This window comes from Grampus griseus (assembly GCF_964374135.1).
Source record: "Grampus griseus genome assembly, chromosome: 4".
NCBI classification, from domain to species: Eukaryota; Metazoa; Chordata; class Mammalia; order Artiodactyla; family Delphinidae; genus Grampus; species Grampus griseus.
This window is the reverse complement of record NC_138997.1, coordinates 138663556-138676706: the sequence shown is the minus strand read 5'-3', so window position 1 is coordinate 138676706 and position 13151 is coordinate 138663556. Positions and strand designations below refer to the sequence as shown.

The 13151-nt window shown below is 39.6% G+C and overlaps 1 protein-coding gene across 1 annotated transcript in view; it reads left to right on the top strand.

Moving 5' to 3' along the window:
* Positions 1-250: 250 nt before the first annotated feature.
* The window catches only part of SLC7A11 (solute carrier family 7 member 11), a gene marked incomplete at both ends in the record, with an annotated part of 86371 nt that continues 73470 nt past the window's right edge, over positions 251-13151 (top strand). Inside the window, 3 exons of the mRNA XM_082653193.1 lie at positions 251-527; positions 4126-4252; positions 8527-8642. Of these exons, the coding sequence (XP_082509319.1) occupies positions 251-527; positions 4126-4252; positions 8527-8642 (520 nt within the window). The remainder of the gene's footprint in view (positions 528-4125; positions 4253-8526; positions 8643-13151) is intronic.

The following is a 13151-nucleotide window of genomic DNA, read 5'->3' as shown; positions in this document are numbered from 1 at the left end:
GAACACCATGAACGAGCACACAGGTGTTCCTGTGAGTAATTAGATTGCGGAAGGTGAACATACACCTTAGAGTTTTTACCTGGGAGCACACTAGCGCTGAGAAGGAATCCGAAGGCAAAGAGGAAGAGATCAAATCGGTCAGTCACCCCAAGAGACACCAAAGTTGAAAGTTTGGAGGTTTTATTCTTTTAATTTTTTTTTTTCTTTCTTTCTTTTGCTCTGTTTGCTTTTTACCCTGCGGGTCACTACCATGGTCAGAAAGGCTGTGGCATCCACCATCTCCAATGGGGGTTACCTGCAGGGCAGTGTTAACACGAGGCTGCCTTCCCTGGGTGGCAAGGAGCCACCTGGGCAGGAGAAAGTTGTGCTGAAGAGGAAGATCAGTCTGTTGAGAGGGATCTCCATCATCATCGGCACCATCATCGGAGCAGGAATCTTCATCTCTCCTAAGGGCGTGCTCCAGAACACGGGCAGCGTGGGCTTGTCCCTGGTTGTCTGGACGGTGTGCGGGGTCCTGTCACTGTTTGGTGAGTGTTGCCGCTTCTCTGGGGGTGTGTCTGTGGGGCTGGGTGCCGTGCTCTCTGGGAGAACAGAGGGTGATTTCTAAGGAGGGAATGAATGGCCAGGGCTCCCCCAGATTTTCTGATCTGGGGGGAGGTATGCGAACTGTCCACGCACACTCTCCACTGTTGGCAGAATCCTGAATTCCCTGAAATTGCGACCTGTAGGCTGTGCTCGCCTTTGCTGACTCAGGCAGATTATTTTCTGATTTTCCCCGTGGCAATGACGTCCAGGCTGGCTTTGATGACCCAGTAAAACACAGGCAAGCTCTCTGTACCAGGCATCTGTGCTCAGTTACCTGTGTTTGGGGCATCTTGGCAGCTGGCGCACTGACTGAAACACCTGTGAAGTGAAACCCGGTGTGGCCTGTTCAGACACAGAACTGAGTGTTCAGCAGAAGTTTTACTGACTCTTTATTGGCTAAACAAATGGGTGGCAGTCTTTTCCTTTTTAATTTTTTAACTTCAGGCGCTTGTCAGCTCCCAGTATTCTTTCAGAAGTCCTTATTGTGGAAAGACGTGTGATGGCATACAATTCAATTCCTTTTGTGAATGAGAATATTGCAAGGGTCTGGGCATAGTTCACAGTTTTTTCAACTTTTCATCTCTCCCCAGTACCCATAAACCTTTGCAATATAAATTGTAAAATTGGAATTGGGTGTTAGTTTGCTGTGTCTGCCCAGCTCTGTTTTCTTCACTTCTAGTTCACTTGGTCTTCAGAGACACAGGTCACTGGCCCACCTGTCTGCTGAGTTAGTCTAAACAGAACTGGTAGAAGAAGGATGATTATTAATTTTTCTTCAAAATCTAGATCTCTTGTATTGACTTGATCATTATAGTAAAGAGGTAATAAATGTCCCCTCATGAGGTGGGCACATTACTAGAAAGCTACCTGGGTTAGTTGTGAAGGTGACAAAAACTGGTGAATGGTCAAGAAAATGAAATTTTATTTATGTTATGGGAAACATGTCTAAGACATATTTGCTCTTCTCTGGCAAACAGTGTATTCTGATTTCAAAAGATACTGTTCTTTAAAGGTACTAACTCTTTGTCCAAACTCTAAGACCAAGTACTAACTCTTGGTCCTACAAGGACCAATCCATTATTTCTTAAGGCCTTGCAGTGTTTTCAGCGTTGGTCTGAGCATTCATCAAGAGAACTCCAACTTCCGTTATTAGGAAGAAGGTATTTTAAATAAAACTTGTTTAAAAAAAAGCTGCATAGAAAGATCTACAGAGGAATTATTTTGGGGTTATTTTAGCTTACAAAGGGTTCGTGGTATTCATATGGTGTGGCATGTACGTTTATAGATGAACAAAGAGAAACTTAACTGTTGATCTTTCTAAATGACTATGCCTCCTCAGCCTTTAATCTTCTCCAACACGTGGTATATTCGGAACAAATCAGTGTCTGATGGGAGAAACCATAACCAGTTTCCTGGATTTTGCATACTGTGTGCGTGCAGCTCCCACTATGAGATTCCATTTTCGTAAACAATAAAAGGTTATTCAGATATAATAAAATGGATGGCTCTGAGCATTAACTAGTTAAAGTGATGAAAGTGATGTTGACCTGTACTAAGAAAATATGCTTCTGCATAAGTATATCATCTCAAGAAGTTCAGGAAAAAAAAAAAAAGCTAAAGGGACTAGCTAAGTTTATACTTGAGTTGGTACTCTTTGATTACTAACTGCAGTGAGTGTGCTCCTGTACTAACCTGCTTATCTATATTTGCATTGCATTTATCACTTAAGTTACTAGGAACTTTTGATAGGAGTACCTTCTTAACAGGAAGCAAAGCAAAATATAAGGAAAAAAATCCTTTGTCTTAGAACTCTAGAACTCTGGGACTAAAAGTAAAGAATTTGTATATTGGATTTACAGGGTTTTTTTAAGCCAGGCTCAATACATGGATTCTTACAACCTATTCTGAACTGTTTTCATCTGGGTAAAATGGTTATAGAGCTTGAGACCTTTAAATGAAAATTTCATTTCTCCAGAACTCAATTTAAACCTGGGGCAACTATCCTGGAGTTTCAGCAAAGCATACAAAGGTCTAGGTATTGATTCTTGGGGGATAAATTCTGAGGTACTTAAGACACTTTCCAATAACATTTTATATCGGCTGCTTCTTTGTACAGCCTACCAACATGGTGACTGGTTTCCAACAGAGAGTGAATTGCAACTAGTTCCAATTAGTTATAAATAGACAGGCTATATCAGTGATCCCCAAATATCAATCTGTAGACTAGTTACTTTAAAATTAACCTGTGTGAATTTTAAAATAATAGATCTTCTTGGATGCCTCTGTTGGACAGTCTGGCCTCTCTTGGTTAGAGAGTAGGTCTGGGGTATAGCCTTAGCATTTGTTTTTTGTTTGTTTTTAAATAAAAAATTCTCCCCGGGTGACTCTGATCCAGTACTAGGTTCAGGAATACAATAAGTGATACAGGAATACAGTAACTGACGCTAAGATTTTTCTGAATATCCGAATTACATTCATGTTGGACAGTTCTACCTGAAGCTTTACTGATTAGTAATAAGTTCCCACACTTTGAGTCCCCAGAGCAGGCCAGGCAGAAATTACGTCTTACGTTTGAGTACTTGGCAGTATGGAGAGAACTTTTCACATAATGTCAAAATATATTTTTCATTTTCTTGGAAATTCATTGCTCACGTTAGTAGATACAGCTGTATTTCACGAGGTGCTTTCTGCGTGGCAGGCTCAACGCTGTCCTTGGCATCCATTTCAAATTTAAACACACAAACTCCTTGTGATGTGAGAATTAAGCTCTTTATTTTACAGAGGATGAAACTGAGGTTTGGGGAGATTATAGAACTTGCTCAACTCTGTGTGAAGTTTATTGCTAGATGTTAAAATTTGGTCTATAGTTAATTTTACCTAACGTGTGTAAATACGTCATAGTACCTCTTTTTTAAAAGTAGCTGTTATTTCAGCCATGCAGAGTGTGTACTTCGAAGACATGCAAGAAAAACTTTCCTAAAAACAGAATAGCTGCGTCAAAATTCATTTTGTTGACAAACAAAACATATCCTACAAATTAAATGAAGGCTTCCAAAGCCTTGGGTCCATACTTCTCTGGAGAACAGATGAATCTTATTTATTTTGACATGCCACAGAAATATCATTTATTAAAAGGCTTCTCAATATAATGAGGTCAATTTGTGATAATTCCTTGTTTTGATGTGAAGTTCTTTGAAAAATAGGTTAGTAATATTGGCATCCATCTACTCCTTTTCTCTTGTCAGGTTTGAGATTCAAAATTCTTAATAATATGATATTGTTTTAGAAGTTTGTCCTTACTATTTCAGGTCAGATTACGTTGTTTGAATAGAATGAACTAGATCTCAAATGTGAGGAGGTTACAGGAGGAATCTGGAGGCTCTTAGGAATTCGATGACTGTTATTAATTTTGAAAAAGGATGTCATTCAGATCAAAGGAGGTAGTAACATCTCACACAACAGAAACGTTGTATCCATTCTACTGCTGGATGACTTGGTAATATTTTAACTTTTCACCTTTTTATTATAAATATTTCACAGGAGCCTTGTCCTATGCTGAACTGGGAACAACTATAAAGAAATCTGGTGGTCATTACACATACATTCTGGAAGTCTTTGGCCCGTTACCAGCTTTTGTGCGAGTCTGGGTAGAACTGCTCATTATACGGTAAGAGCCTACATACAAAAAAATTAAGGAAAAATAAACCTATTCATTATACCTTTTTTTTTTTTTTTTTTTGCGGTACGCGGGCCTCTCACTGCTGCGGCCTGTCCCGTTGCGGAGCACAGGCTCCGGACGCGCAGGCCCAGCGGCCATGGCTCACGGGCCCAGCTGCTCTGCGGCATGTGGGATCTTCCCGGACCAGGGCACAAGCCCGTGTCCCCTGCATCGGCAGGCGGACTCTCAACCACTGCGCCACCAGGGAAGCCCTTCATTATACCATTTTTTAATCACCTTGATTATTTTTAAGTAGTTAGAAATATACATGTCATGTGATTATATGGTAAACATGTCTACTTCAGGACATAAAATCTGGGATGGAATACCTTTCTCAATGAATGTGTTTAATACAATTTTGCCACTGGCGGTAGTTTGCCAACCCTGCCAAACTTTTAAAGCATCTGCTTTTTGTTAATATTCAGTTATTTTCCATGACATTTTCAGGGCAGATGCTGACTTGAAAAGGATAAGAAGCACCAAAATCTACCTTGATAAATCAGACCTTTTGTTTGATTGTAAATCATAATTAGACAAACTTAAATGTTACCTTATAGGAACTGGAGTTTTTCTTCTTGTAGATTACACCATTAAGCCATCTTAGTTTACTCAGTTTTCGTGACTAGGAAGCTTCTGTTCCTAACAATTTAGTATATCGCCAAGTTGTTGTTGCTTTTGTTTTTGTTTTTGTTTTTTTTGGCTGTATTGGGTCTTCATTGCTGCATGTGGGCTTTCTCTAGTTGTGGCAGGCAGGGGCTACTCATCATTGCAGTGCGTGGGCTCCTCATTGCGGTGGCTTCTCATTGTGGAGCACAAGCTCCAGGCATGCGGGCTTCAGTAGTTGTGGCACGTGGGCCCAGTAGTTGTGGCATGCGGGCTCTAGAGCGCAGGCTCAGTAGTTATGGCACATGGGCTTAGTTGCTTCGTGGCATGTAGGATCTTCCTGGACCAGGGTTTGAACCCATGTCCCCTGCATTGACCGGCGGATTCTTAACCACTGCACCACCAGGGAAGCCCGTTACCAAGTTTTATACTCTATAAAAGAACAAAACTTCACTTGTCACAGATGACTCATATCCTCATCTTAAACAAATCAGTGAACTACTGTTGCGAAAAGCTTTTTTGAGTTTATTTTTGTAAGAATACGTTCCTCTTCCTGATAGCCCTGGTTTAAAATCAAACCAAATAATGCTAAGTCACCCTGAGCGGCAAATTTCCTCCAACTTTGTGGGAAACTTATGATGTCACCTGAGAAGTTTAAAAGTATCTTGAAGGCAGATGGCGTCCGTGAAATGTGACTAACACATTCTGATTGCAGAGTTTAACATGAGTAAGTAGAGAAACATGCTCTTACTGTAAACTTATCAAACTTACACAGCTGAGAGCTCCTGTGAGCTTTTATCCTGTCATGTGGGCCTAAGTGGCAAATGCAGAGCTAGTAAGTATTGACTTAACACTAACCTTGGTTTTTATAGTTCTAGGAGTCTCTTTTTTATCAAAGAGCTTAGAGTAGTATTTACTTCTTTGTGAAATCTGTTCTCCTTTTAGACAATTCTGCATTATTTAAAGTTTGTTATAATGAAATAATGATAAAGAGGTATTTTGTTCCTTTTCTAAACTCTGGGATTGGCCCGGGATGCACCTTCCACTCTTTTCTGATCATCTGAATATTACTCTTCAAAGGTCAACTTAAATTCTGTCATTTCCACAGTCAAGTTCCTGTTCACCCTAGTTTATAGTATGTCTTTCCTCTCTTAATTCTTCTGAGAAAAATGCAGTCTCATCTTCTCATTTGACATTGAACATGATGTCCTATAACCTTACTTAATATTTTAGGAATCCGCGCTCTGTTTCCCTGTTAAAACTGCAAGCATTTCAAGCATATAAGACCAAGTCTCACACTTTTTGTAACCCTTATACCTAAGGGTATAAGGGTTACAAAAGTATATAATTCAGGGCACTGAATTATATACTTAATTCAGTGCCCTGATGATCAGATATTAAATTCTTTTTGAACCAGTAACTGAAAGATTAAGGTTATAATATTTTGAATACAACATACTCAGCATTCAGATGGCTACACTACCTATCTAGAGTGCTGGCCTGTCAGGACAGTAGGCTTTTGGAACCTGATGTAGCTGGACTTGAGTCCTGCTTTAGTCCTGCATTGACTGATTGTATTGGCGGTGTGATGAGCATGGTCATTCCATTTGCAGCAGTAGCACCGATACGGTGCTTATGCGTTCACTTATTCATTCCACAAACGGCTACTGAACGGTGAATGGCACGTTAAAGTGACCTGAAGTGGAGTGAGCCATGGTCCCTATTCTCAAGCAGCTCATGATCAAACGTTACTTTAATCACAGGAGAGCTACTTCGTGGTGCGTGTGTGTGTGTGTTTACAGAAGAAACTACCTAGATATATTCTAGAAGCTTTTTTAATGGGTTCATATATTTCTTTGTAATAATGGACTCAACTGGTTTCTCAGATAGGCAGAGTCATGAATGGCTTGAGGGGTGACAAGATACCTAGGTACTTTAACATTTCTCTTCCATTGAAAACACCCATGGTACCTAAATACTTACTATTAAAATTGTACCTCAGGTTAACACACTCTTGTCAGAATTAGTCTGTAAAAACAAATCTTAAGGGAAAAAAAATCACACATCAGGGGTCATTTGATTGAATTCACACATTGACTGTATATTCAATACTCATTGGGTTTCTACTGTATGACAGACACTATACTATACACTGAAGATGAAATAATGATTAAGTTGGACACAGCCTTGTACTCATGGATCTCAGGGTCAAATGAGGGAAATAGTTATGAATCAAGACATCACATAAGAGAATATAAAGTTACTACTGTGATACACACTGTGAAAGAGAAACCATGAGGTTCTGGAGGAGAGTACACTCTGGGAGATCTAACCCGGTCGGGGGACTGGAGAAGCTTCCTTGGGCAAAAGACTGAACTAAGACCTGAGGTATGAAAAACCGTCAGTGAGTTGCAGAGGTCTCAGGCAAAGGGTGTTCATATCCTTGTGTGGGAAGAAGCACACTGAAGAGGAAGGAAAAGCTTAGAGCAGATAAAGCCTTGAATTGAAGAGTTTTTGCATATCCTGAGCATGTCTTGAAAGCACTACGATGTCATGATCAGATTTTAATTTATACGTCAAAAATTTATAAATGATGGTGACCGAGAAAAATAATCTTGTTGGGGTGAGGAAGAGGTTCTCTTGGAAAAGAAAAAAAAAAATCAAGAAATCTGTTATGCTAGTACTGGCAGGTCAAGGTTGGAACACATAATGGTGGTTGGTTTTCTGACAGTTAGGAGTTGGACATGGGTGTTGTATAACCATGAGAAGGAAGATAAGCTGAAAGGGAAGACAGGCAGGACAAAGTAGATAATATCATGGACTTACCTGTGTATCTAACAGATATGCATTCATATATAGATATATTTAAACTGAAAGGCATCTGTAATCTTTGCATAGAAATAGTTGAAAAATTAAGATAGAATGGTCTGTTACCTATTTCACTATATACCTGAAGTTATTGCATTTTCTTATTTCATGCATGTTTTCTCCATTTGTAAAATTACAAGAATACTTTTATTTTTCAATGTATACTTTGCATCTAAATACTTCTGTGGAATTAAGAATAATCACTTGGCTCTTCAAGTTTTGGTCTGTATGGAAAACCAAGACTGATACGGTATCAAGCACATAAGCATATATTTGCAATGAACGCTTATTAGTACTAGTTTTTTTAAGGTGGGTTTTGTGTTCCTTTTCTGACCATGACCCGACCCATTAGACCTGCACTGTTAATGCATTCATACCGTGCTGGAGTTTAATTGTTGACTTACTGAGAAAGAAGATTGCTTCTTGTGAAACCCACCTCTGTCAGGATCTCAAGTAATAAACTCAATTTTTAAGAAAAATTCAAATACGGGAAGGCAGGGGCACAACTGACAGTACCCAGCCTTGTACCCAAGGAGATGTGAAGTTTAAAAAGGAGCCCCCAAAGTTGTAGACAGTATTTCATTTGGAATGTCTATGACAACCTAATCAAATATGGACTTCTGAAAATCACAGACTTCCGTATTTAATATGTTCCACATGCTGAATAATAGCACCTCAGTGTAGAACGAGTTGAGTGAAGATGCTCTTTTCTTTTTCTGTAGTTAACCTAAATATGTATTTTTTTTTTCTAGCCCTGCAGCCACTGCTGTGATATCTCTGGCCTTTGGACGGTACATTCTGGAACCATTTTTCATTCAGTGTGAAATTCCTGAACTTGCAGTCAAGCTCATTACAGCTGTGGGCATAAGTGAGTATCATAGGTGTACATATGAAAGAGAAAAAAAAATCCCTACAACAGGGATTGGAGACAAAGTCTCTTAAGACTTTTTGTGTGGTGGGACTGCTTCCCACATGGTGTTCTTTTTGCTTACAGTTCAGTGCCAAGTTTGTGTTTGGAAAACAAAGAAAAGAATAAGGAGGTGGAGTGATACCTGATATGACATTACATGCCGGTTTTGCACCGGGTCAGTAGCTCTGACGGCTAAGCTTTTAAAATAGGCAAGCAAAACCACTTTGTTAGTAAAATAGTAACTGGATTGTACATAAAAAGAGACGTTTACAAATGAAAACCCAATTTTTAAATGGATTCTGTATTGGAAAATATCCTTCCTCACCGATAACGTGTTGAATTAGAATGCACTTAGCCTCATGGAATGGTGTTTGTGTGTTGGGTGTGTGTAGTGTTCATGCATTTTCTAGTGTTGGCAGCTGTCACTCTCAGTGTTAGGATTTTAGCTGTCCATCGATGGTCACAAGAGTCTTCCTCCAGTATTTGATTATTAGTAATGTTCCTCAACTAGGAGTCTTCTTTATTGTCTTTAAATTAGGAAGTTGTTCATTTTCACCAATGGGCACAGATATTAGAACTCTCTTTAAAAAAGGAAATTAAAAAAGAGGAACATGACCAAAATGATGTAAGTGATATGAAGCCCAATATGACTCTAACTTCCTGTTATAAGAGTCGACATTCCAAACTCTTAAATATAATGGGAGATGATCACTTACTTGTAGATACTAACTGAATCACTGTTTTCAGAATCAATGTGATCCCACTTGATGAAGTTTGACCTACTTGGAGATAGAGAGCTCCCCAGGAATAATTGAACTGCATACCCATGAAAGAATTTGTAGTTGTACATGACTGAAGTATTTCAATAGAACAATGAAGAGAGACATGAACATTTGACAGTAGAGGGGTGAGTGGTCAGTTAGCAGGAAAGAGTTAGGAATTGCACTTAAAATATCCCTAGTGCTGGGTACATGTATTTCTGAACTAAGTAGGTTCATCCTGGATTCTCCCCCTTCATTCATGGAACCTACACAAATAATTGTTCGGCGAAATCTTTGAAGGGAAGCAAAGAAAAATACTCGAATTAGACATTTCTGAGTTCTGGAAAGGTAATGGTGTTCTTGATTCACCTTGCCCTTGATAACATACTACCGATGTGAGACTTGGGGACACATCACTTCAACTTCCTGCACCTCTGTGTTCTTACCTTTAAATCGTGCCCAGTCTCATCAGGTGTCTTGTGAAGATGAAACGATAGTAAAAGAGACAATGTATATAAAGTGTTTTGGAGAATGCCAGAAATTTTTTAAGAATGAAGTTACAAATGGTAGCTCTTTATACTCTTGTGGGAAAACATCTCATCAAATTCCATGAGACCAGGGGCTTACTCACTGCTGTGTTTCCAGCCCTTCCCATAGCACCTAGCATGTCGTTTGCGCTCAGTAAATATTTATTGACAACTGATTTTTATGAGAAGAGGTCTAAGAATTTTCTCTAGTAGAGAAGCCAATGGAATGCCTGTGTGTTAAACTTGGAGGATTACACATCTTCAGGTCTCTCAGGCAGCAGGAAGATGGAGGTAAATAGTTTGCTCCGATGTAACACCATGAATTTTTGAATTTTTGAATTTTTGAACCATCTTAGCGTAGTGGTGATAACTCAGGCTCTGGAGGCAAACGACCTGGAATTGAAAGTTAGTGTCATAATTTCTTAGTTATGTGATTTAGGGCTAAATATTAAACCTCTTTAAGCATTGTTTTTATTTATTGGTAAAACACCTGTGAAAAGATCATCTATCTTGAATGGCTGTGGAAGGGCGAAGTTAGTCAGATTTTTAAGACTTAGCAGAGTGCCTTAACCAACCACTTGAGAAATGAGAGTGGGGTGGTAGGGGGGCGTTACTGAATACTAATTCACCCCCTACCCTTTTAAAAGTACTCTACCTCGTTTCTGTCAAATTAATAAAAATGAGAAGTTTTTGCTTACCCCAAATCTTGTCCATTCTGGTAAACGTATCAGGCACATGGAAGTTGAACGGGGAAATCTTACATATTCACGTTTGTCTTCTCTCCTCTAGCCCAATACTGACATTACTCCCTCATGAATTTTCACTCTCCTTGTAGCTTCAATAAACATTGAAGTACGTTCAATACTTGAAATGATATTTAGTTTTTTGGTTCTGCACTCCTGAAACTAGACCCTGTTTAAGTATACACTCGAATGGCAGAATATTATAATAAAAATACTTTCCTTAAAATGTGGGATCTAGGGCTTCCCTGGTGGCGCAGTGGTTGAGAGTCCGCCTGCCGATGCAGGGGACACGGGTTCGTGCCCCGGTCCGGGAAGATCCCACATGCCGTGGAGCGGCTGGGCCCGTGAGCCATGGCCGCTGAGCCTGCGCATCCGGAGCCTGTGCTCCGCAACGGAAGAGGCCACAACAGTGAGAGGCCCGCGTACCGCAAAATAATAAAATAAAATAAAATAAAATGTGGGATCTAGTCTCAGATGCATCCCTAACAGCCTGTCTCTCCATCTCAATTTTCTTACTAGTTTAGTTTACGTAGGTGAGTAAAGAGCCCTACCTTCTTCCCATAACCTGTGGGAGTAATTGGGGGAAGGAAACAAAGTAACACTAATGATGGCGATGTGGGAAAAAGGAATAGCCATTTCTACAAATGCAGTACTGTACTTTCTTTTCTAGAACTGTCCTTTCCTGGCATCATTAAATTACATGAAAGAAACTCTAGGCCCAGTTCTGTGCTAGCTTCTCAGACATTGTACATGGAGTGACTCTCTATAAATCTGAAACTGGACTATCCCTGCTCCTTTTCTACCATAACTAGATACCATGACAAGCAATTCTTAGGGAAATACATGTCGTGTTGAAATATACAAGGACCGCAGAACAGCAGCCGTACCCTTCAGGAGGATGAGAAATAAAAGGTGGAATCAAAGTGTCCTGAAATCCCAGCCAAGATAAACATGAACCATAGCAGAGAGGAAGCGTCACCGGGAGTTTGGAAGAACTAGGTATAGTAGTGAGATCGTATGTGTCTTCTGAGCTACTTCCGCATTGTTACCTGTGAACGACTGGTAAAAGTGTGGACTCTGGGGTCAGCTTACTTGGCTTCAGTCCTATCTTTGCACCTTACCTTCGTGAACATGGGCAAGTTAAGTAATATCTGGATTCTCACCTGCTCATCAGAAAAATAACACCAGTGATGGTAACCACGTCATAGAGATAAGATTAAATAACATTATCCACGTAAGGTCCTTGCGCAATGTCTGTCATATAACAATACTATATATTTATTTAAGGCTTACCATTTTTATTCCCAATAGTGAGATCCTAGATATAGTCTCTCTGCTTTATAAAGGTTGTTTATTGCTAAAAGCCTATCTGAAATTAATGTATCCAGGAAATGAATGCAAAGAGACAGAGGCGACCCAGGCAGCTGCTACAAAGAACAGTGGAACAATTTCACCTTAGCTCACCATGTCGCGTCCATATACCATCCATATATTTTACCAGTTTAGCACAGAGCATTCAGAAGCCAGAAGCCAGGGAGAACCTGAACCTGGGAGAGAACCCAATATATCCAGGCTCGGTCATCTCACTCTGCAAAATAAAAGACAGACTTGAATGACGGAAGTGCAGAAAGAAATACTTACCAGTCCTTAAATCATGGTACCAGTTTTCAACACTCCTTGTTGCTGCATTTCAGTTCTTAGGAAACGGCATCATTAATAAGTAAATAAAAACTGTATGTTCCTCCGTTTTCATTTTGGTAACATTTAAGGTAAGCAATAATAATAAGCCCAAATTGATACAGGTAATTCTTAATGCATGAAGTTAGCCATCATTACTCAAAGGAAGTAAAGCTAGGCTGAACGCTTGCTCACATTTCTTTGATGATTACAATGTGGATAGATAGTGTATAAAAACCAAAGTATTGTAGATGTTGTTCCAGAAGCTCTGAAAACTTGCATTTAGTGAATCCCAAATCCCTTTTCAGGATTGTTGGATAAGCAATATACATAGACTTAAATTTCTCTGGAAAGACACATGATGAGACAGCAGTTCTAGCCCTTCAGGACCTTCACAGTGCCTCCGTACTGGCTACCTTGTTACTTGTTAAGCTGTATCCCTTCAGGGTCATAGAGGTACATCTCAGCTGGAATTTGGCGGATGGAATAATGAGGGCAATGTCTGGATGCTCAGATAAAGCAGGGTTTTGAGAAACCTTTGAGAGAAATCAGGCTTAACCAGAATTTTTATTTCAGCTGTCTGAGAGGAAAGCAAGGTGAGATTATCCATTCATAATATTTGTTTGATTTTGTCCTCCATTTTTCTAAGAAAACTTTACAAAATATAAAATTCCCAAAACTCATTTTTTTTCTATTTCAATAGGCATGGAATGTAATGCCTACGCTGTTTATGAACGTAACAAACCTTCTTTCCTCTTT